A 21,258-nucleotide genomic window follows, 5' to 3' on the forward strand; every position below is an offset into this window, starting at 1 on the left:
CGTGAACTTGAGTCATCCAGGTTCCCTGCTTTAGTGCCGGGGTTGTAGCACTTGAGTCATCCAGGTTCCCTGCTTTAGTGCCGGGGTTGTAGCACTTGAGTCATCCAGGTTCCCTGCTTTAGTGCCGGGGTTGTAGCACTTGAGTCATCCAGGCCGCACACTCTGGTGCAGGGGCCTGTGTACTTGGATCATCTTCTGCTTTCTCAGGCACTCTAGCAAGGAGCTGGATTGGAAATGGAGCAGGCAGGACTTGAACCAGTGTCCACATGGGATTTGGATGCTGCAGGTGGTGACTTAACCTGCTATCAGCTCCTCCACTTACTTTTATCTTGAGGATGGAGGTAGTTTTATCTTGAGGTGCGGTAGCAGCAAGGGGTAGAGGTGTTACTATCATACATAAGTTGGTAAAGCAGGTTCTACAATGACTGGCGTTTGAATGGTAATCTTCAGGATTACTTTGAAAGAGAAAGTGAGGTCCTCAATGAATATATGGCTGTCTACAGTTGAGTATGGAAGGCTTGCTGTATTTGAGCTCATATACAGCTACTTCCCTTTCTGGATGTAGCATAATCCTATCTGTGGGCTTTTGGTTTCTGGCCACACTTTTTATGTGAATAATAACCCCAAATCTTGGAATATCATTGCTTAGCACCCTGTTTTGTATATGCATTATCTTTATTGGGAGAAAACAGAAGTCAAAACTTGACCTTCTGTTGACTTCCCTTAAGCTGGAACTGAAGTGTTATGTGCCAGGATCCATACCTGTGCTATGCACTGGTGTCGCCAGACATTTTTATTGATAGTAGAAGTTCCTGTTAATTTCTATCGGAGCCCATGGTACCAATGAGTGAAAAGCATTTGCCTGCTTTGGATCTAACAATATCTCCTTCAAGATGGTCTTGACTCTTGATATAATGGATTGTATCTGTGTGGTAAGAATTTGTTCTTCATGCACAATTCTTTTAAATTTAAGTTTATATCTTCCCTTTCTTAAAAATGGAATAGAAGTACTTTAATCACATCGTAGTATGTAATGGAATTAAATCAAAGAAGACAGTTCAGAGTACCAAGTCAACAGTATTAACTCCAAATACTGTCTGTTGTTTTCTCCTTGCAAAGTGTAGTCTTGGAGAATGTTAGTCTGTAATTTAAATATGTCCTATTTGGCTTCATGTGGATTAATTCTGATTACAGACATTGGTATGGCTCTTGAGCTAAATTGCTTTATAAGGAATATTAAAAATTAGTAGAAATAAGTGGTCTCCAATTTACTCTTTATGTTTTGGTACTACTGCCTGTAGAGCTCACAAAACTTTCCCCGCCCCCCAAAAAAGTTCTCACCTGATCTAGCCAGTCTTATCTAGAAGACCTAGAAAGAGCAGTAAAAGGGAGTATTTACTGCCAAGTTGACCCTTCCCATCTGTGGTGGCCATCAGTGGATTCTGTGCTTTTTGATGTGGTTATCTCTGGGTTAAGGTTACAGGAGCTGCCTTTGGATGGAAGTGAGGCTTCCTGTTTGTTTTGGAAGCACGTTAGAAACTTCTATGGTTTCTACCTTCAGGAGATGTTTTGAACTGACTTTTGAAGGCGGAAGACTATTGTAGGCCCAGCTGTCAGACACATCAAAGCAGATGTGAGGGACTATAATGTTTTAGTACTTCGTGGTGAACCCTTAGGGTGATGGCATTACGTCTACAGTTTGCTGGCCAATGATTGATTTTCTTGATTGACAGGAAACATAGTTGATTGTGGCCCAGGTCATCAGGGCAAGGGACAGTTGACAGAGCAGCTTTGAACTCTCAGCAACTCCAGAAGTGTCAGTGTGCTGGATGAAGAACTCGAGTTTATTCATGTGGGTTATAGTGACAATGAGCTTATTGGTAACCGGAATATGGCTAACCTTTGAAAGGATAAAAATAGAAAGCATTTCTTGGTTTATATAGATTTCCACTCTCACGTCAAGAAATATACATTGTCAAAATTAATCCCCTACTTTCTATACAATAGAAACATATGATTTGTAAAATACTCTCTTTTCTTAATTGACATGCATTTACTAGCATATATGGATACTTGTGAGAGTCTTTTAGCACACTTTGTAGTGTCACAGCTTTTATTTCAACTAAAACTGGACAGACCCATTACATATGCATCATGGTAGACAATACTCTCAGATGGAAATTGACGTAAACCATTCCAAATCTATTTACACTTTGAAACAGACAGGCTAGGATGACAATAGCTAGGTTTGTGGCTAGGTTTGTATGGCTTAAGGCATATTACATGACTTTCTTCTCTAAATAGGAAGTAAATGTTAGCATCTGTTTAGCTTGCAAACAATCTATTTTCAAAGAAAATATTTCTGAACTATGTAAATATGTAGTTGCACTGCTGTGCACCATTTTTCTGAGTTCATCAGCTGCCTCTTGAGCTATAATGATCCGAACGCATTTAGCTGTCTGAAGGCAAGACGACTGGTTGTTGCTGCTGATGGTTCTCGTATCATTCCTGGAATATTCTGTATAATATTCACTTACGTGTGCTACTCGGATTTCAGTACCTAGAATGGGCCGTTGAGTTTTAGGAGTGAGTGATTCATTCCGTGAGGAATTGAACAGGGCAAGCTGTAAAGGGAAAGAATCTAGATAAATTGTAGGGACTCATTGATTATGAGAGAAAGTAGCTGGAGTCAATTTCTTGTAAATGGACATCAAGTCAGTGTCTGAAGAGCTCCTCAGATATTTATTGAGTACTTACCCTGTGGTGGCACCGTTGCAGGTAATAGAGCCAGGAGCTTATGATGCACTGTTCTGACAAGAGAAAAAGAACGAGAGAGAACCTGATGATATACCTGTTAGAAAAAAAAAGAGCAAGTCAAATTAAGAGTGAGTGATAACAAAATGGTGGAGGTGTTACTGTCTTACATAAATAGAAGCGGGTTCTACAATAACTGACATTTGAGCAGAGATCTGCAGGAATCATCTGACAGGGAAATTGAGGGGCCAGCGTAATAGCTCACCTGGTTAATCCTCCACCTACAAGCCCTGGCATCCTACATGGACACTGGTTCATGCCTGGATGCTCCACATCCCATCCAGTGCCCTGGTTATGGCCTAGGAAAGCTGTGGCAGATGGCCCAAGGCCTTGGGACCCTGCACCCACTTGGGAGATCTGGAAGAAGTTCCTGGCTCCTGGATTTGGAATGGCTCAGCTCTGGCCATTGTGGCCACTTGGGGAGTGAACCGGTGGGTAAAATATCTTTCTGTCTCTCCTTCTCTCTGTAAATCTGACTTTCCAATAAAAATAAAATAAATCTTTAAAAAATGGAATGTGTGTGTGAAGTGAATGGATATGTAATTATCTACAGTTGAGTGTGACAGTTTGATGTATTTGAGGAATGACAAAGAGGGCAGTGTATCATAGCTTGGAAAGTCACAGAATCTGAGGAGGAAGATGAGAGGTGATAAGACAAAACAAATGAATGGATGGATGGATAGATGGATAGATAGATAGATACATACATACATAAACAGACGCCCATCTTTTAAGGCCTTGATGGCAGTGTGTTAAGAATTTTACTTTTATTGTGAAAGGAAACTCATGGAGATTTCTGAACAAGAAAAATCACTTGATCTGACCATATTTTATCAAGACACATTTGAGGGGCAAGTTTGGAAGCAGGATGACCAATCAAGGGATCATGTTATAAAATCTAGAGATGAAAAAAAGTTCTTATAGGGTGTTTGTGTAGAGTTGGCATTGGATTGGGCAGCACTGTGGGATAGAGGAGGTTAGCGAGAGGAGAGGGCAGTCACCATGACTGGAGGGAATTAACTTCAGGGGATTATTCAAGGATTTGTACAGCATCACTGTAATAAGCGCCCAGAAATACTCAACACTGACACATTCAGTACTGTCTCTGAAGATGAAGAGCAGGCATCAAGAGAGACCAAAAATGCGTCATTAGTCACATGGGTGGATCCCAATAGAGACTATTTTCCAAAGAGTCAAGTGATGTATTCAGGCCTGCTACTGAGATGTATTGGACAAATGGTAAATAAGAATTAGCCTTGAGCTTTTTAACAGCAGATTACTGGTGACTCTGACAAGCCTTGTTTTCAGGATGTGGTAGAAAGAACACCTCATTGAAGTGATTTTTGCTGAAGACTAAAACAAAGAGATGGAGTGGAAACAAGATAATATAGGGTAAAATGGCCATGTATTCCATGGTCCAAACCAGTAGTCTTTATGAATGGAAGGGGACACCCATTACTGTTCTGACACAAGAGGGATGTACTCTGTGGTCACTCTTAGAGGATGACAATCAAGTGCCTGATGCTTCCCGTTCTTTGTTTACTTTTTTCTGAAGCAATTTCTTAGATGTGAATTACAATTTTTCTCAGCCTACTGGTAATTCAAATACTTTAATGGATTTTTGTGTGGAATATTTGTTCAGAGCTTTTTAATACTTCTGCTTTTCCACATGTACTGTATTTCCTCAAAGAATAAATTGACTTGACAGTTTTGATTTCCCTGTGCACACTTAAAAAAATTTGCTTAAATATAGAAGAAGTTGGTGCAATATGAAAATGAAACCCAGTGCCCTAGAGATTTTATTGTTTAATTGAAATAGTCTTTAGGAATGAGAGATTCATAATAATGGTCTTTAGGCCTTTGACAAAATAGCTGTTATGTATAATGACTGGCATATGTTTGGGCTAATATTGATCTTCTGTGAATTCCAGCACTTTTTTCTCAGAGTGTTTAAGTCCTTGATAATTTGCCAGGATGTTTCTACTTTTCCAGTTGCAAGTTGTGTTTTCCTTTAATATGCTTTATTTACATCACTTGTCTTAATCTTTTTTCTAAATCTCATAGATTATCTGTTTATGAAAGGCAACCCATTTATGTTTATTTATCAAACTTCAGAAGAGCTTGATTATTGTGTTCTGTTTGGATATAAATTCCCATAAGTACATCATTTCAGAAACAATACTACTGTTTTCGCAGGCTTTCTGTTGTCACCAGCTAGTATATTTAGGCATCATATCAGTGGTTCTATTTGTTGTTGTCGTCTAAAAACAATTCCACTTTCTTATTTGAAAAACAGAGTTGCAAAGACAGAGAAGCTGAGCCAGAGAGATAGAGAGAGGGAGGTAGGGAGAGAGAAAGGTAGAGAGAGAGATATCTTCCATCTGTTGGGTAACTCCCCAAATGTCTACAGTGGCCAGGACTGGGCTGGTCTGAAGGCAAGAGCCTCAAATCCCAAGCACTTGTATAACCCACCACTGCTTCCCCAGGCACTTAGGAGGGAGCTGGAGCAGAAGTGAGGTAGCCAGTGCCTATTTGGGGTGTGTGCAGTGCCCATGTGGGATGTATGACGTGCCCATGTGGGATGTGTGCGGTGCCCATGTGGGGTGTGTGCAGTGCCCATGTAGGGTGTGTGCGGTGCCCATGTGGGGTGTGTGCAGTGCCCATGTGGGGTGTGTGCGGTGCCCATGTGGGGTGTGTGCAGTGCCGTGTGGGGTGTGTGCAGTGCCGTGTGGGGTGTGTGCAGTGCCCATGTGGGGTGTGTGCGGTGCCCATGTGGGGTGTGTGCGGTGCCCATGTGGGGTGTGTGCGGTGCCCATGTGGGGTGTGTGCAGTGCCATGTGGGGTGTGTGTGGTGCCCATGTGGTGCCCATGTGGGGTGTGTGCAGTGCCCATGTGGGATGTGTGCAGTGCCCATGTGGGATGTGTGCAGTGCCCATGTGGGGTGTGTGCAGTGCCGTGTGGGGTGTGTGCAGTGCCCATGTGGGGTGTGTGCGGTGCCCATGTGGGGTGTGTGCAGTGCCCATGTGGGGTGTGTGCGGTGCCCATGTGGGGTGTGTGCAGTGCCATGTGGGGTGTGTGCAGTGCCGTGTGGGGTGTATGCAGTGCCCATGTGGGGTGTGTGCAGTGCCGTGTGGGGTGTGTGCAGTGCCCATGTGGGATATGGGCACTGTGGACGGCAGCTTCACCAGCCTCCACAGTGCTCTTGACCTTGGGGCCGGCAGACTCTCCTGTGATGCTTTTGAAATCGTGCCGCACAGTCTCTGCTACAGGCTCCGTGGCTCACATCTCCACAAACTGACCTTTTTTTTTTTTTTAAGATTTGATTCTCACATACAGAATGTATTGTTCTGTGTACTTAGAGTACATTTATGATTTGTGATGGTTGATGTAATTCACATTTTTTATCTTTCTAATCTCCCTCCCTTCCTCTCTTCCTTCAGCCTGGTAGTTGTCAGAGCGGGTTAGATTCCCTTTTTGGAGCATTTTAAGAGCTAGTTCTAGGAGGTAAAAGTGACCAGTTCTGCCACTTACTTACATGACTTTGCTTTTGTGAAATTAACACGATCTTCAATGAGTACTGAAGAAAATTTTTATGTTACTTCCTGATTTTGTGAAGATTATTTTATGTAAAAGTGATTTATCTATCATCTTAATTTAAAATATAGGTATATATTTACATGTACACACAAAATAACTAATTGGACTCTGTTGGGCACATGTAAAGTACAGGTCGTCCTGCCCTGCGGCAGGTGCAGAGGGAGCCTCAGCAGTGCCTCGTGATGTGGCACTTACAGGCTTCCTCGAGAGATCTCACCCCTAAGTTGCCCATGACCACCTATGGTAAGGACAGGGGACCCCCTAGGGACCACCTGCTTATTAAAGATCATTACACCTCGATTTACTTTTATTTCATTTTTTAAAAAATATATTTATTTATTTGGAAGAGTTACAGGGAGAAAAGGGTCCGTTTCCATCTGTGGCTGCCATACGGCTTCTTGCTAACATACTAGGGCAACTGTAGATTCTGCTCCGAGGACTTAGGATCCTACCACCCATGTGAGACCCCACTCTGATTGGACCGCTCTTCAGTTCATAAAAACAGTGAGTTCACAAGGAGTCAGTAACAGAAAAAAAAAAAATCTCATTCATTTGTTTAAGCAAACATTGCATTATTTGTTGAATAACTTGTTTGGCAGAATACATCTTGTCAAAGAGATAAGGGCCATAGGTTTATCCAAATGGCCCTTTCTGTTGTCCACCCAAGTTCCCACCAGGTTCACGCCTTGAACAGTGATGTGCCTTTGGGTTGAGTGGACTGGGCGATGTGTTCTTAGCTCTGTTTTGCTGCTTGCTCCCCCCAGCTTCTCTGTAGGGCATGATCACCTTCATCCACCCTAGTCCATGATCATGGCAGTTATTAAGATTAGGTTTCCTCCTATAGAATATGGAAATCCAAAGTAACAGTGGCTTAAGCATAGAAGTATGTGGAAATTTTTTGTTTCTTTGCTTGTTTTTGTATTTTTAGTTCTTGTTCATGGTTTAGCAGGTGCTGTTTGAAAGAACAGCACTATTAAGCTTTGCTGCCCCCTGCTGTGTCTTTAGGTTTCAGCCTGTGAAACCGGAAGCACTTGAACTTTTAGAACTAGGGCTGAACCCTTAGAACAGGAAGGCTGCATCCAGTTTCTCATCTGTCTCCTTTCGCCCCATTAGTCCTGAACTGTCCTTTAGAGCTAACCACTTATTAAAAGGAATTCATTGAATTAAGAAAGTGGTACAGTTAACCTTTCAAGGATCTATTCTAGTGGACTAAAGAAGTCATTTAAGTCTCTGTTAACTGGTATTGTTCAGATGTTTGTTAAGGGGAATTCCATGCCTGGGACAGAATGTAAATAGCATTTGAATGTAACATCCCAGTCTTGCTGAAGCCCACGTGCCCACCTTCAGTTGCTAAAAACCATCCCCATCCCCATGCCCTTTGCCCCCAGAATAATCTTCACCAAAAAAGTAATCTGATTCCTTGGGAAATCAATAGCATCCCAGCTCCTTAGCTCTCCAATTAATGGATACTGACTTTCTTCTACTACCACAATATAACTGATTGGCTTTCTGCAAGCTGAGCATGCAGACCCAGACGTGGGGATTTTGCAACAGCACCTCCAACTAGTTTTGGAGTTCTTTAACAGAACTTGCATGGTGATTACAAAGCAGGACTTCTCAGTATAGTCTGTGAATCTCTTGTGTCAAAATAAGCCACTTGTAAAATGTACATTCCTGTGCTTCATGACCAGATGTGATGTGGCAGGTGTAAGACTGGGCTCAAAAATTTTCTCAGAAATTTTCATGCCCCATAAGCTTTCCTGGGTGATTTGGGGACCATTGGAAAGGAGGGGAAGAAAATAAAAGAGAAGATGACTTTGGTTTGTGGCTTCACTGCCTTTCCATGCATTTTCATACAGCGGTGGTAGGTTCTGCACTTCCAGTTGGTCCTAACACAAAGGTGATCCTGCTGCTTCCAGGAGAGCTTCCCAGAATTAAGAGCAAGCATACAAAGACTTTCAAAAGCACTTTCTCTCCCTCAGAAGTGCTAGATTGGATGGTTTGTGAGAACATCAGCTTCTCTGAATCCTTGGCGTTGTTGATCTTGGTCCTAGGATTCTGCATGGTGTTGGAATGATTGAGTGAATCCATGAATCCTTCCCCACAGCTGGGGTGGAAAAAGACAAGAGGTAGAAGGGAAAGCTCCTTCCATTTTAGGGAGACTCTGAGAAGTAGCATAGAAAGGGTCTAGATGTGTTCCCTTCACCAGAGCTTAGTCCCACGATTTCATTCGCTGGAAGAACGTCAGAGGCAGAAAGCTGTTTCTAAGACCCTGGGAGTAATGTGTTCCATAAAATAAACAAAAACCAGGGAGCAAACAAATGAAAAAAAAAATCTCTTAAGACTTTGTGAATAAGTACGAGGTGCTGTGAGGCCACGACTGATCTGTCAGTGTCACCATCCATCATCATGTACATGAGCATCCTGGATTCCATCACTTTTGCATAAATGCCAGTTTTCAAAACCAGCTGTTCCTACTTTCTCATGGGTTATGCCTCTCTTTGGTGGAGAAGTACCTGATGTTACAACAGATCCAGTTTCATACACCTGTCAGTTTCCCAATTGGGTGCCTACTTTCAAAAATTTTTTAAATAAAATGCTCATATTCCATTCTAATTCTATAGACTGTCCTCTTCCTTCGTAAAAGTAAACGCACCTCCATGTTGCATGTCTCCAGGAAATGTCTTCATGTGCTTCAAACTCCATGCCTGTTGTCAGCAGTACTCTGATGGGGGCCTTTATCCGGTTCACTGCCACGTTGGCACAGTGTTTGCACTAGAGGCTTGTGCTCTGTAAACATCTCTTGAAGGAAGCCAATGACGATTTTTCTTTCCCTCTCCTCATCTTTAGAGTTTATGCTGTGAGTGCTCCCGGATGTAGGCAACTGCCTACGTTGCCTTGTACCTGGCCAAGTGTTACACTACTGGGAGAAAAGGAGCCAATGGCTGGCAGGCATTCTGGACCTGGTTAATGCCAAATTTGTGGGCAACAGCACCCACCAGAATGCAAGACAACCTGATCTGGGGGTAGATTCTGTAGAGGACTTGTGAGCTTGCTTTACCTGCTGGTTTACCTGGAGAGCTGGGGGTGATGACAGGCTGAACCAGGCTGGACCACAGAACTCACCTGACACTCATGGGAGCCAGAGCTGGGAGGGGGCTAGGCAGGGCCAGGCCGCAGCCTCCGTCGGCACATGCAAAGTCTAAGACTGAGGACAGACCAAGCAAGCAGAGCTGCAGTACCTACTGGCACACATGAGATGGAGCTGGGAGTGAGCCTGGTAGGGGAACTTGGGGAACTCCGGAAAGGCCACACCTCCTGCTGGGGAGCACAGCAGCCAGGGCTGGGGGGTTGGCTAGGCCAGGCAAGACAGCAACACTCATCAACATTTGTATGGGCCAGGTCTGGCGGCAGGCTGGACTTGGCCATACCTCAGCACACATTGGCATACTCGAGTCCTGGGACATGGTGTGAGCTGTGCCTGGCTGGACTAGGCTGCAAAACCCACCAGTGAGAGCTAAGTCTGTGGATGGGCCATACAAGGTTGGGTTGAGTCCCCTGCCAGTATGTTCAACATCCAGATCTGGGAATGGGTTTGGGAACTTTGCTGCTAGTCTGTAGCTCTCGTGGGTAAGCATAGGATCTGGGGCTGGGGGGAAAAATGGGCTGGGCAAGACTACAGCACTTGTAGGCATGCATGTGAGTTGGGTTTTCTTATTTTGATTCATCTCTAATAGTGATATTGCTCAAAAATAATTAATTTTCCTTATCCCCAAACAAGCGTTTCTTTTCCATGAGTGAAAGTGATTGAATCATCCCAAAAAACAAACACTGATTACATTATGCTCTGTGCTACTTAAAGTGCTTTGGAAAAATGCATGGTGGAATTGTGGGATAAGCCACTGTATTCCTTCTTTGTCTTCAGAGAGTCATGGGAAGAAAGGCGTAGGATTATGTGAAAACACAGGATTTTGAATTAGAAAGCTCAAGGTAGGCTAGGTGCGGAGGAAATAAAAACTATGGCTAAATGAAAGTGAATGTGAAAAGGCATACTGAGAAGACCCCCACACTTGCTGAACGATGTCAGGATGATGGAAAACCAGCAAAGGGTAGAAGAGTGGTTGGATCACAGTAATGCATATATCATAAGAATGAGAATTCAAATCAGGGACAGTTATGTTCTTTAACCTTTATGAAAACACATTTAATCAATCGCTTATTTATTTATTTAATGGTACAGTTCCCTAGGCTCAGTCCCAATTTCCCTTATATTTTTACAATAGTATAGTTCTTCAAAACCAGTCATAAGCCCATCATTCTGCTATTTAAATGTATCCTGACGATGTAGTTGTAGACAAAGGCAGAAAGTTGAGCACCCTGTCGTCAGATTTATTTCATTCGGAATCCATCTTTTATTTGGGAGATGCAGCAGTTACTTTTTAAGAAGTTATTTTTAAAATTGTTTTTATTATTTCTTTTTAATGCAGAGATGGAGAAGAGACTGAAGGAAAGCTCAATTGCATGAGTACATATAATAACCAGGGCTGGGCTAGGGCAAAGCTAGGAGCCCAGAACTCCATCTAGCTCTCCCACGTGGGAGCCATCGTTAGCAGGAGCTGGGGTCAGAGGATGAATCTGTACTTCAACCCAGGCACATCCATACGGGACGTGAGCATCTCAAGCAGAATCCTAACTGTTGTGCCAAATGCCCACTCCCTCCCGTTGCTTTGTCCAGAAATGTGTACGCATCCTGTTGATTTGAGAAGCAGCTAAGGTGGAGGGGATAGGAAAGTACATTCTCACTTACTCGGTTTACTCTCCAAGTGTCTACGAGAGGTAGGGATGAGCTGGGTGACTGGCAAGTGCCCAGCTCCTTGAACTGTTACTTGCTCTCTCATAGGGCAGGCATCAATAAGATGATGAAATCATGAGGGAAGCCAGGGCTAGTGTGTCAATTGCTGTGTAGAATTCCCCTTCCATATCCTACTGTTTCAACATGCCCTGCTTTTTAATATATGAATTCCCCAGCAATATAGGAACATGACAGATAATTAAATTAGGTCCCATCACTATAGGATGTGTGTTATATTGGAGGAAACAAGAAAAGGGGAAGATGGAAGTGGAAATCCCTGAGCCTACGGTACTGTTACTGTTAAACAAAAAAATGAGTGGGAAAAAGAAAGGGATGTGTTTTAGCATTACAGTTTGAGAAATGAACTCCCATGTTTGAAATTAGACTTTCTCATATTAGAAATCCTGACTAGTAGATTATGATTACAAACTGGATGGGGGTAAGCAAGTTTTCAGTTATTTACTTGATTTTGCTGTTTTGGATTTTTCTTTAGGGAATTTGAAGTACTGCCTCGTGATCCTTAATCAACCTTTGGACAGATGTTTTCTTCATCTTTGGAACAAAGGTAATCACACTCAGCAGTTCTATGTCTTTGCTTTCTTACTCTATTTGGGAACTAACATGACTGTTAAACACCTTGCAACCTAACTGGACGACCAGAAAGAGGCGTTCATGCGGTGATTCAATCAACGAATTGTCAGCAGACAAGCGCATGGTTTTCTTCGCCACGTTCCTGTGGGTCGTGTCCACGGCCTGGACCCACAAGGACAGAGTGCTTTATCTCAGAGCCGCTACGTGGATACTGGTTCTGAATATTCAACACTTATTTGTTTCAGTGTAAATATTTTTGTATCAGTGATAGCAAAAATGCATTTGCATGCTTCATTTGTCCAGAGCATCTCTTTGTGAGATGCTCACAGGGCAACCAGATTTACACAATTAAAAAGAAACCAGATTACCAGTACATTGGCACCTCTTGTGATGCTGGAAAATATGATCAAAAATGAGACAGTGTCACAGTTTTCATACTTATTTATCTACCTTTAAATTTCTTATGGAATCATATAGTTATTTTTTATATATTTTTATTATTTTTTAAACATTTTTTTATTTTTATTGCAAAGTCAGATATACAGAGAGGAACAGAGACAGAGAGAAAGATTTTCTGTCCGATCATTCACTTCCCAAGTGACTGCAACGGCCAGAGCTGCACTGATCTGGAGGTGCGAGCCAGGAGACTCTTCCTGGTCTCCCACGCAGGTGCAGGTTCCCAAAGCTTTGGGCTGTCCTCGACTGCTTTCCCAGGCCACAGGCAGGGAGCTGGATGGGAAGCGGGGCTGCTGGGATTAGAACCGGCGACCACATGGGATGCAGGCACATTCAAGGTGAGAACTTTAACCACCAGACCACCATGTGCCAGGCCCGGAATCACATAATTTTGAACTTCTGCCTTTCTTTCAAGCAATTTTGAGATTTTGTTTTAAAGGAATATTTTTGTTGCATTTTTTTTTTGTTTGTTTTTTGTTTTTTTTTTAAGATTTATTATTATTGGAAAGCCGGATATACAGAGAGGAGGAGAGACAGAGAGGAAGATCTTCCGTCCGATGATTCACTCCCCAAGCGGCCGCAATGGGCCTATGCGCGCCGATCCAAAGCCGGGAACCAGGAACCTCTTCCAGGTCTCCCACGCGGGTGCAGGGTCCCAAAGGTTTGGGCCGTCCTCTACTGCTTTCCCAGGCCACAAACAGGGAGCTGGATGGGAAGTGGAGCTGCCGGGATTAGTACCGGCGTCCATATGGGATCCTGGGGCGTTCAAGGTGAGGACTTTAGCTGCTAGGCCATGCCGCTGGGCCCTATCATGGTTTTTCTTTTTTTTTTTTTTTTTTTTTTTTTTCAATTATTCATTGTTTAACTTCAGTAATTACATTGTATTATGTGACACAATTACATAGATACTTGGGTTCTCCCCACCCCTCCCCAAACCCTCCCACCATGGTGGATTCCTCCACCTTGTTGCATAACCACAGCTCAAGTTCAGTTGAGATTTCCCCATTGCAAGCGTATACCAAACATAGAGTCCAGCATCTTATTGTCCCGTCAAGTGTGAGTTTTACAGGTAAAACACTTTGATTATTGAGAAAGCCATGTGTACCCCTATTGTTACCCTGCAGAATAGCCTAGTAGCTAAATCCTTGCCTTGCAACCACAGGGAACCCATGTCGATGCCAGTTTCTGTCCTGGTGGCCCCTCTTCCCATCCAGCTCCCTGCTTTTAGCCTGAAAAAGCAGTAGAGGACGGCCCAAAGCCTTGGGACCCTGCACCTGTATGGAAGACCTGGAAGAAGCTCCTGGCCTGTGATTGGCTCTGTTGCAGCCACTTGGGGAGTGAATCAGCAGATGGATTTTTCTGTCTCTCCTCCTCTCTATAGATCTGACCTGTCTTTCTAATACAAATAAATAAATCCTTTTTTTCAACAAAAATTAGTATTAGTTGACTATCATTGGTATGAAATTTTGGAAACCATGGATATTTAAAGCTTCATCTTAAGATTTTTACATTTTAAGTGGCTAAGGATTCTGATTTACATGCACAATAAAATCCTGTAAATTTTTAACGTGACAATCTCTTCATTTTCTTAGATTTTCAGCAGAGAAATTAGGTTCAAAAGAGTTGACTTATACCAATTAGTGATTAGATTTGCATCTGTACATGGGATGGATAAAAGTATTTAAACCAACAGATGTATTGAAATGGCTAGCTCTCACCCCCTTAGTGTGCTGGTAATTTTTTACTAGTCTTCTAGGTGAATTCTTGGCTTTTGTAGTTCTTTATTTGTAAGATGCAGGTTGATAAATACATAAACGAATACACAGTAAAGACAAGGAGTTTTGTAACTTATAATACAGCCTGTGCTTTTCTCAGTAAAGGCAACATAACAGAGATACGTTGAGCTTGAATTCCTGATTCTAACATAGAAAAGGCTGAGCAAAAAAATGTTGGGGAGCACCCCGAGTTTGGGAGTCAAAGCAGTGCTGGGACGTGGGATATTCGCAGCCATCCCTTTTAGCTGAAGCCTACCCATTTCTCTGACTTCTGTGATAGAAAGGTTGTGGAAGAGCAGAACTGAAGGGAGAAAGGCTGGGCTTCAGATGGAGAAAAGCAGAGAAGTTGCTCCTTAGGTGAGACACAGTGCCCGGTACTTCCATCAAGTAGTGGTTTCCCAACAGCTGTCGCAGCAGTAAGGCCACTCTGAAGATGTGCTGTTTCTTCCTTCGGTGCTTAGGGGTTCTGAAATGTAGCTGGAATGTCTAAATAAAAAGACTTCAAGGGCAATGAAAATGTTCGCGGTTTTTAAGTTTTTAAACTGTGGTATCTTCTTGATTTGCAAGTGATGGGCTGCGTTGCTCCATTTTCCAGCATTTCACAGGTTCAGCTTGATGAGGAGTGGTTTCTTAGCTAGACTGGTAGGCAGAAGTATTCTTAGTAATTTCACGTTCCTGTTATTGTCAGAGGTTGCTCACTTCCGTGAAGAGCTGTTGGTCTCAGATTTCTTTTCCTGACAAACTTTTCTTTTTCTTTCTTTTTTATTTTTTTAAAGATTTATTTATTTTTATTGGAAATTCAGATGTACAGAGTGGAGGAGAGACAGAGAGGAAGAGCTTCCATCCAATGATTCACTCCCCAAGTAAGCACAACGGCCGGTGCTGTGCCGATCTGAAGCCAGGAACCAGGAACCTTCTCCAGGTCCCCCACACGGGTGCAGGGTCCCAAAGCTTTGGGCTGTCCTTGACTGCTTTGCCAGGCCACAAGCAGGGAGCTGGATGGGAAGTGGAGCTGCTGGGATTAGAACCGGTGCACATATGGGATCTCGGGGTGTTCAAGGTGAGGACTTTAGCCACTAGGCCACGCCGCTGGGCTCAAACTTATTTTTCAAGGCTGGCTTTCCTATTCCAGTAAATACTTTTCTCAGCCTGAACCATCTGTATATGTGATAAGTGAAATAGACAAACAAAACAACCCCCAAAGGTTGTCTGTCGGACAGGTGCTCTGTTTCTCAGAGATAACTTCTTCTCCGTTGGGGCTACAATCGCACTGAGATTGTCCAGGTAAGTGGCCGAGAACTTTGAGCTTCGAATTAATAGTTGAAAAACAGCCCTACCTCGTCAGCACATGTTTACCTGGAGCACGTTGATGCAGCTGGGCTGGGTGTCAGATTTCGAGTTGAGCATCCTTAGACATGCTCTCCGTATAACTGTGGGTTGATAGCTTTTCCCGTCTATCCCACACAACCCACAGAAAAGTGTGGCTCCGTTCAAGAGATGATTAATAGATGGTTACAGGTGGATGGCCGGCACTACAAGCGCAAGGCTACTCTCCTCCGAGAAGGAATTCTTTTTCCCTTTCCTCTCTCGCTCGCTCTCTGACTTCCTGGCTTGTTCGTTCTCCTTGCGCGTGCGTGCTGTCTTCCGTTCCCTGAGAGCCATGGTGAGGATCACACCAGGCCATGGGCAGTAGAACCTGGCTCACTTCTGATAAGCTGATTTCAACAGGCATCTGGCACATCTGGCTGCTCTTACGGATTTAAATAAGGCACAGTTAGCATTCATGAACTGAATGTAGGGAGACTTTGGACTTCATATCAGTTTATTTCCAGTATTGCGTTTGTAATTGACTGACATTTGTTGGGGTCCTTCCGAGCAGGCCTTGGCCTGGGAGCTGAGGAGGTTATGATGGTGTTCAGTTCTGACTCTGCTGGAGTTAGGGGTGCACAGGTTCGGGGTGTTCCTGTTAGAAACTGCGTCCCACCTGCGAGTCATTAGCGTTCACTGGCTCTGTCCCTGCTTCATAAGAGCTCCTATTATCAAAGAAACTGGGTGATTCACCCCACTTTATTCATGTGCCAATTCCTTTTTTAAAAAAAGAGTTATTCATATTTATTGGAAAGTCAGATATACAGAGAAGAAAATCTTCCATCTGCTGATTCACTCCCCACTGGCCAGAGCTGCACCGATCCAGAGCCGGGAACCAGGAGCCAGGAGCCTCCCCCAGGTCTCCCACGTGGGTGCAGGGTCTCAAGACCCTGGACTGTCCTCAATGGCTTTCTCAGGCCCAAGCAGGGAGCTGGATGGGAAGCGTGGCTGCAGAGACTTGAACCATCATCCATATGGGATCCTGGTGCGTGCACGTGGAGGACTCTAGCTGCTAGGCTACTGTGCTGGGCCCATGTGTATGCTTTTATTTTTATTATTTTTAAAACAAAATAACTTACCTAAATATAGCAGTTTTTAACGGAAGCAAACTTGCTCCACTAATTATACTGATCTTGTGCTAAACATTTGTTTTGCCATTTGATTTAAGTTTTTTGTTGTTCTTTTTAAAAGTTTTTCTTTTGATTATTGGACCTTAACCACTATGCTATTGCGCTGGGCCCTTTTTTATTGGAAAGACAAAATTACAGAGATGAGAGACAAAGAAAGATCTTCCATTCACTGGTTCCCCAAATGGCTGCCACAGCTGGAGCTGAGTCTCTCTGAAGGCAGGAACCAGGAGCCAGGAACCTCGTCTGGGTCTTCCACATGGGTGGGGAAGCCCAAGGACTTGGGCCATCCTCCATTGCTTTCCCAGGCCGCAGCAGGGAGTTGACTGGGAAGCGGAGCAGCTGGGGTGTGAATCAGCACCCATACTGGATGCTGAGGCCTGCAGGTAGAGCATTAGCCAGTTGAGCCATCATGCCAGCCCGTAGATTTAAGTTTTAAATGAAGCGGAAGTTACTATAAATCACCTTACTTCCCCAGTGGTTTTATTGGCCCGAATGCTTTCCTTCATGCTACTGCCACGGGCAAGCCTCTTCTCACCTATTAGCTGAAGTTAAACCCAGCCAACATCAGCACATTTCCTGTACGTGGCTTCCCTGTCTGTTTCCTCTGTACTCCTATTTGCCTACTCAGTGGTACCTGCTCATCTCCCACCTGCTGTCCAGGGTCCTTGTCCTCATAAAACACAGCAGCTTTATCTGTACGTTGGTTGGACTGCTGTCAGTTTCATGCTTACGAATGTTTTTTCCTATGTGACTGTCTCTTACAGAGAAAGTGTGACATGTGTCTTTTGGGGCCTGGCTGATTTTAGCAAGCGTAGTGATTCCCCCGGATGCATCGGTTTCCTGGTAATAGGACAGTCAGCGCACCATTCTTGTTAATGGCGTCTCAGTGTGTGAGAGTGGGTTTATATGTTAGGCCTTCTCTTCTCATCTCCTTTCCGCTGCTACTCCTAGCCATGTATTTAATAATTGCACTCATAGAATTGACTCTTTTTTTCTGCGTAAAATAAACTCTTGGTTATCGTAGTGTGAACTTCTACTCATGTGATGGCGTTTTCTTAGTTTCTGCGCCTCTAGGCCTATCACTTGCAGGTCACCCTGGAAAGTGCGGGAGGTCAGTGTCTGTCTTGGTGCGTGTGGCTCCTGGAAATCCCGACCCGGTGCGAACCAGTTTGCCACAGCGAGAGGGTGGGCATGTTCTCTAGCAAGCACCAGACTCCTCTCTGATGTGGCGACTCGCTCTGGCTGAAGTTGAGCTCTGTGGCTTCTTTATTTCTTTGCTTTCTGGCTTCCACATACCTGCCTGGTATTTCCTGCTGCAAGCAATCAGAAGCGGTACTTTCACTCTTTTCTTGTTCTTTCTGTGTATCTCGTGAATACGCATGGCATCTCTTCTTCCACCTCCTCCTCAGTTGCTTGTATCTTTGACAGCTGGTTCCCACCAGGGTAGAAGAGTTCCCGCACCCACAGCGCACCGTGACAGGTGCTGACCTTCAGCAGATTTCCGGGCGGAATGTATCACCCCCATCCATCACTGTGTCATGGTAAAATATCATGTTAGTAATGATTTACTGTAAAATTACAATTGAGTGGTACCCTTATCTTCTGATGTCACTGTTAGGGGAGATTGTTGTATATTGGGTTCTTTTGGAAAACAATTTTTTTTAAAAAAAGATATGTTTATTTTCACTGGAAAGTCAGATATACAGAGAGGAGGAGGCACAGAGAGGAAGATCTTCTATCTACTGATTCACTCCCAAAGCAGCCACAATGGCCAGAGCTGTGCCAATCTGAAGCCAGGAACCAGGAGCTCTTCCGGGTCTCCCATGCAGGTTCAGGGTCCCAAGGTCTTGGGCCGTCCTCGACTGCTTTCCCAGGCCACAAGCAGGGAGCTGGATGGAAACGGGTTTGCCAGGACAGGAACCGGTGCCGATATGGGATCCCAGTGGGTTCAAGGCGAGGATTTTAGCTGCTGGGCTACTGCACCAGGCCCGGGAAATAACTTTTTTTTGAGAGCTTTAGATCAATTATATTGTAAAAATCCCTTTTTGTAGAAATGTGCCAATTATGAAAAGTTAAAATATCATAATTATAATGCAAAAATTAATTCCTCATCAGTTAGTATTGCCTTCATAATCTGCTTTCTGCTTTTATTATATATTTTTCATTGTTATAAAGTGAGTTTATATATCATTTTTTAGTTGTTAGGTTAGTAAAGGAAATACTGGTATTATCAGGAAAATGCCTCAACAGGGTGATTGAAAGGCCATGGGGCTTTGTTTATGACAGTTTTAGCGTAGATATTTTTAGGTTCTTGTTTGCATCATTTTTATGACATATTTTAGTCCAATTGGTAACTCAGGTTTTAATCGGAAAATGGCTTCAAGTTTGTATAGCTACTTTTAAAATAAGCTTCATTATTTTTATTAGAAAGCCGGACATTCAAAGAGAAGCAGTGACAAAGAGAAAGGAGTGACAAAGCCAGGAGCCAGGAGCTTCTTCTGGGTCCCCCATTGGCATAGGAACACCATGCCTTGGGCCGTCCTCCACTGCTTCCCTAGCATGTAAGCAGGGACCTGGATTGGAAGGTGAGCAGCCAGAACATGAACTGGAGCTCAATGGGATGTCAGTACCCCTTTGGGATGACTCAATTGAGCCATTTTCCATACTTTCAAAATATCTTATATGCTTTTTCAACAGTGTCTTCGTTTTACACTTGATATTATTAGTCAAAAGGCCGAGAAGCGATAGCAATTTCTTCATTTTTAGATTTTATGTGTTTGTGTGCCTTCACATTCTGTCTGTCACTGTGATAGTTAGAAGTTATAGAGAAATCGTTTGCAGTGGGTGGGTACTGAGCTGTGTCCTTTCTGGTTTATATCCTTAGAGAAACTCAAAGGAAAAACACTAAGCAGATGACGGAACTAATCAATAGAAACTAGAAAATGTGAGAGCAGCATGAAGTAGACCTTCTAGTCAACTAGCTAGAGGAGGGTAGTGTTAGCCCGGCCCCTGCAGGGGAGTCCAGCCCTTTGCAGCTCTTATGTGGCACTCATTCTTGAGCAGGTGTGCCCTCCACCCATCAAATTCTTGGCTTGCCCGTGACCTTTCCTAAAACACAGACATTTTTATTTCTTTGTCAAAAGTTTGTTGTTGAGAAGTAAAGATCATTTTTTTTTTCCAGTATGCCATGTACACAGTTGGCTTGGGTGATTTCAGGAAGGATAGGGTTTGGGAAAACTGTTTACTTTCATTTTCTCACACTTTAAGTTGTTTGTGCATGGACTTCTAAAAGCTTGGTGGAATCCATATTATGAAAAATTATGCTGCGACTCAATTATTTTGTACTCCAATAACCCTATCTTTTGATTCCATTTCCAATGAGCTTGAAGTAGCCTTGTGTAGTGATATGCATATATGCAGTGTGTATATACACACAAAACATATTTTTAACCTGGCTCTACTATGAATTCTATATAATATATGTGTTAAGTATTAATATTTCTATGTATATTTCAGCATTCCGCATTGTTTTGAGGCATCTTCCTGGTAATGAATTGTTCTATGGTGTGCGATGTGTGGCAGTTTATTTTTAAGCTTATGCCGTTTAATCGAGTATAAATGAATTTCAGAACATTGGCACTGGTTAATATTTGTATATAAAATTGTGTACTTAAAATTATTTATTTCATTTAAAGGGAGAGTTGTGGAGAAAGGTTTTTCTACTCACTGTTGAACTCTCTCCAAGGCTGCAGAAGCCGGGACCGAGCCACGCCGAGGCAGGAGCTCCTTCCAGGTCTCCCGTGGGGGTGGCTGGGACCCAGGCACTTGGGTCATCTTCCCCTATGTGCATTAGTGAGGAGCTGGATCAAAAGTGGAGCAGCCAGGTCCAATGTGATGCCCCTATGGGCTGTGGGATAGAGACAGCTGAGCCATCTGTGCCACAATGCTGGCCCACTGACTTGTTGTTGTTGTTTTGTTGTTTCCAAGCTTTCCGTTTACAGTAAAGGACAGTTTGGGGACTTTCTGTTTTGGAAAGAAATCTCCTTTGGGGAGCAGGAAAGCAAGTGAAAGAAAACGATCAAGAGAAAATCTGACCTACCTTCTTCCTGTGTTTAGAATTTACTGATGATGAGTAGAAAAAACCAAATGGGATGTGATGGGGGAAGACGCTTGTTGAAGGTACTAGGACAGGTGTGATCATGGGAAGAAATATCCTGTGATTTAATATATTTAACAGCTGGACAGTATGACCTCTTTTATTTATTTATTTATTTTTAATTTTTTTTAAAGATTTATTTTTATTACAAAGTCGGATATACAGAGAGGAGGAGAGACAGAGAGGAAGATCTTCCGTCTGATGATTCACTCCCCAAGTGAGCCGCAATGGGCCAGTGCGCTCCGATCCGAAGCCAGGAACCAGGAACCTCTTCCAGGTCTCCCACGCAGGTGCAGGGTCCCAAGGCATTGGGCCATCCTCGACTGCTTTCCCAGGCCACAAGCAGGGAGCTGGATGGGAAGTGGAGCTGCCGGGATTAGAACCGGTGCACATATGGGAACCCCGGGGCTTTCAAGGCGAGGACTTCAGCTGCTAGGCCACGCCGCCGGGCCCTTTTTTTATTCTTTAATATTATGTGGGAGAATTGCCATGGAGGTGAAATAATGAATTCTAAGTAAA

The 21,258-nt window shown here is 43.5% G+C and overlaps 1 protein-coding gene across 3 annotated transcripts in view; it reads left to right on the forward strand.

Moving 5' to 3' along the window:
• Window positions 1-21,258, forward strand: part of TPK1 (thiamin pyrophosphokinase 1) — a 352,935-nt gene that overhangs the window by 61,311 nt on the left and 270,366 nt on the right. For 2 of the 3 annotated variants that reach the window (XM_058655023.1, XM_058655025.1), the window contains one exon: window positions 11,757-11,828. The exons of the other annotated variant lie outside the window; for it this stretch is intronic. In XM_058655023.1, the coding sequence (XP_058511006.1) occupies window positions 11,757-11,828 (72 nt within the window). The remainder of the gene's footprint in view (window positions 1-11,756; window positions 11,829-21,258) is intronic. 3 annotated transcript variants of the gene reach the window in all.

Source organism: Ochotona princeps, chromosome 25 (genome assembly GCF_030435755.1).
Source record: "Ochotona princeps isolate mOchPri1 chromosome 25, mOchPri1.hap1, whole genome shotgun sequence".
NCBI lineage: Eukaryota > Metazoa > Chordata > Mammalia > Lagomorpha > Ochotonidae > Ochotona > Ochotona princeps.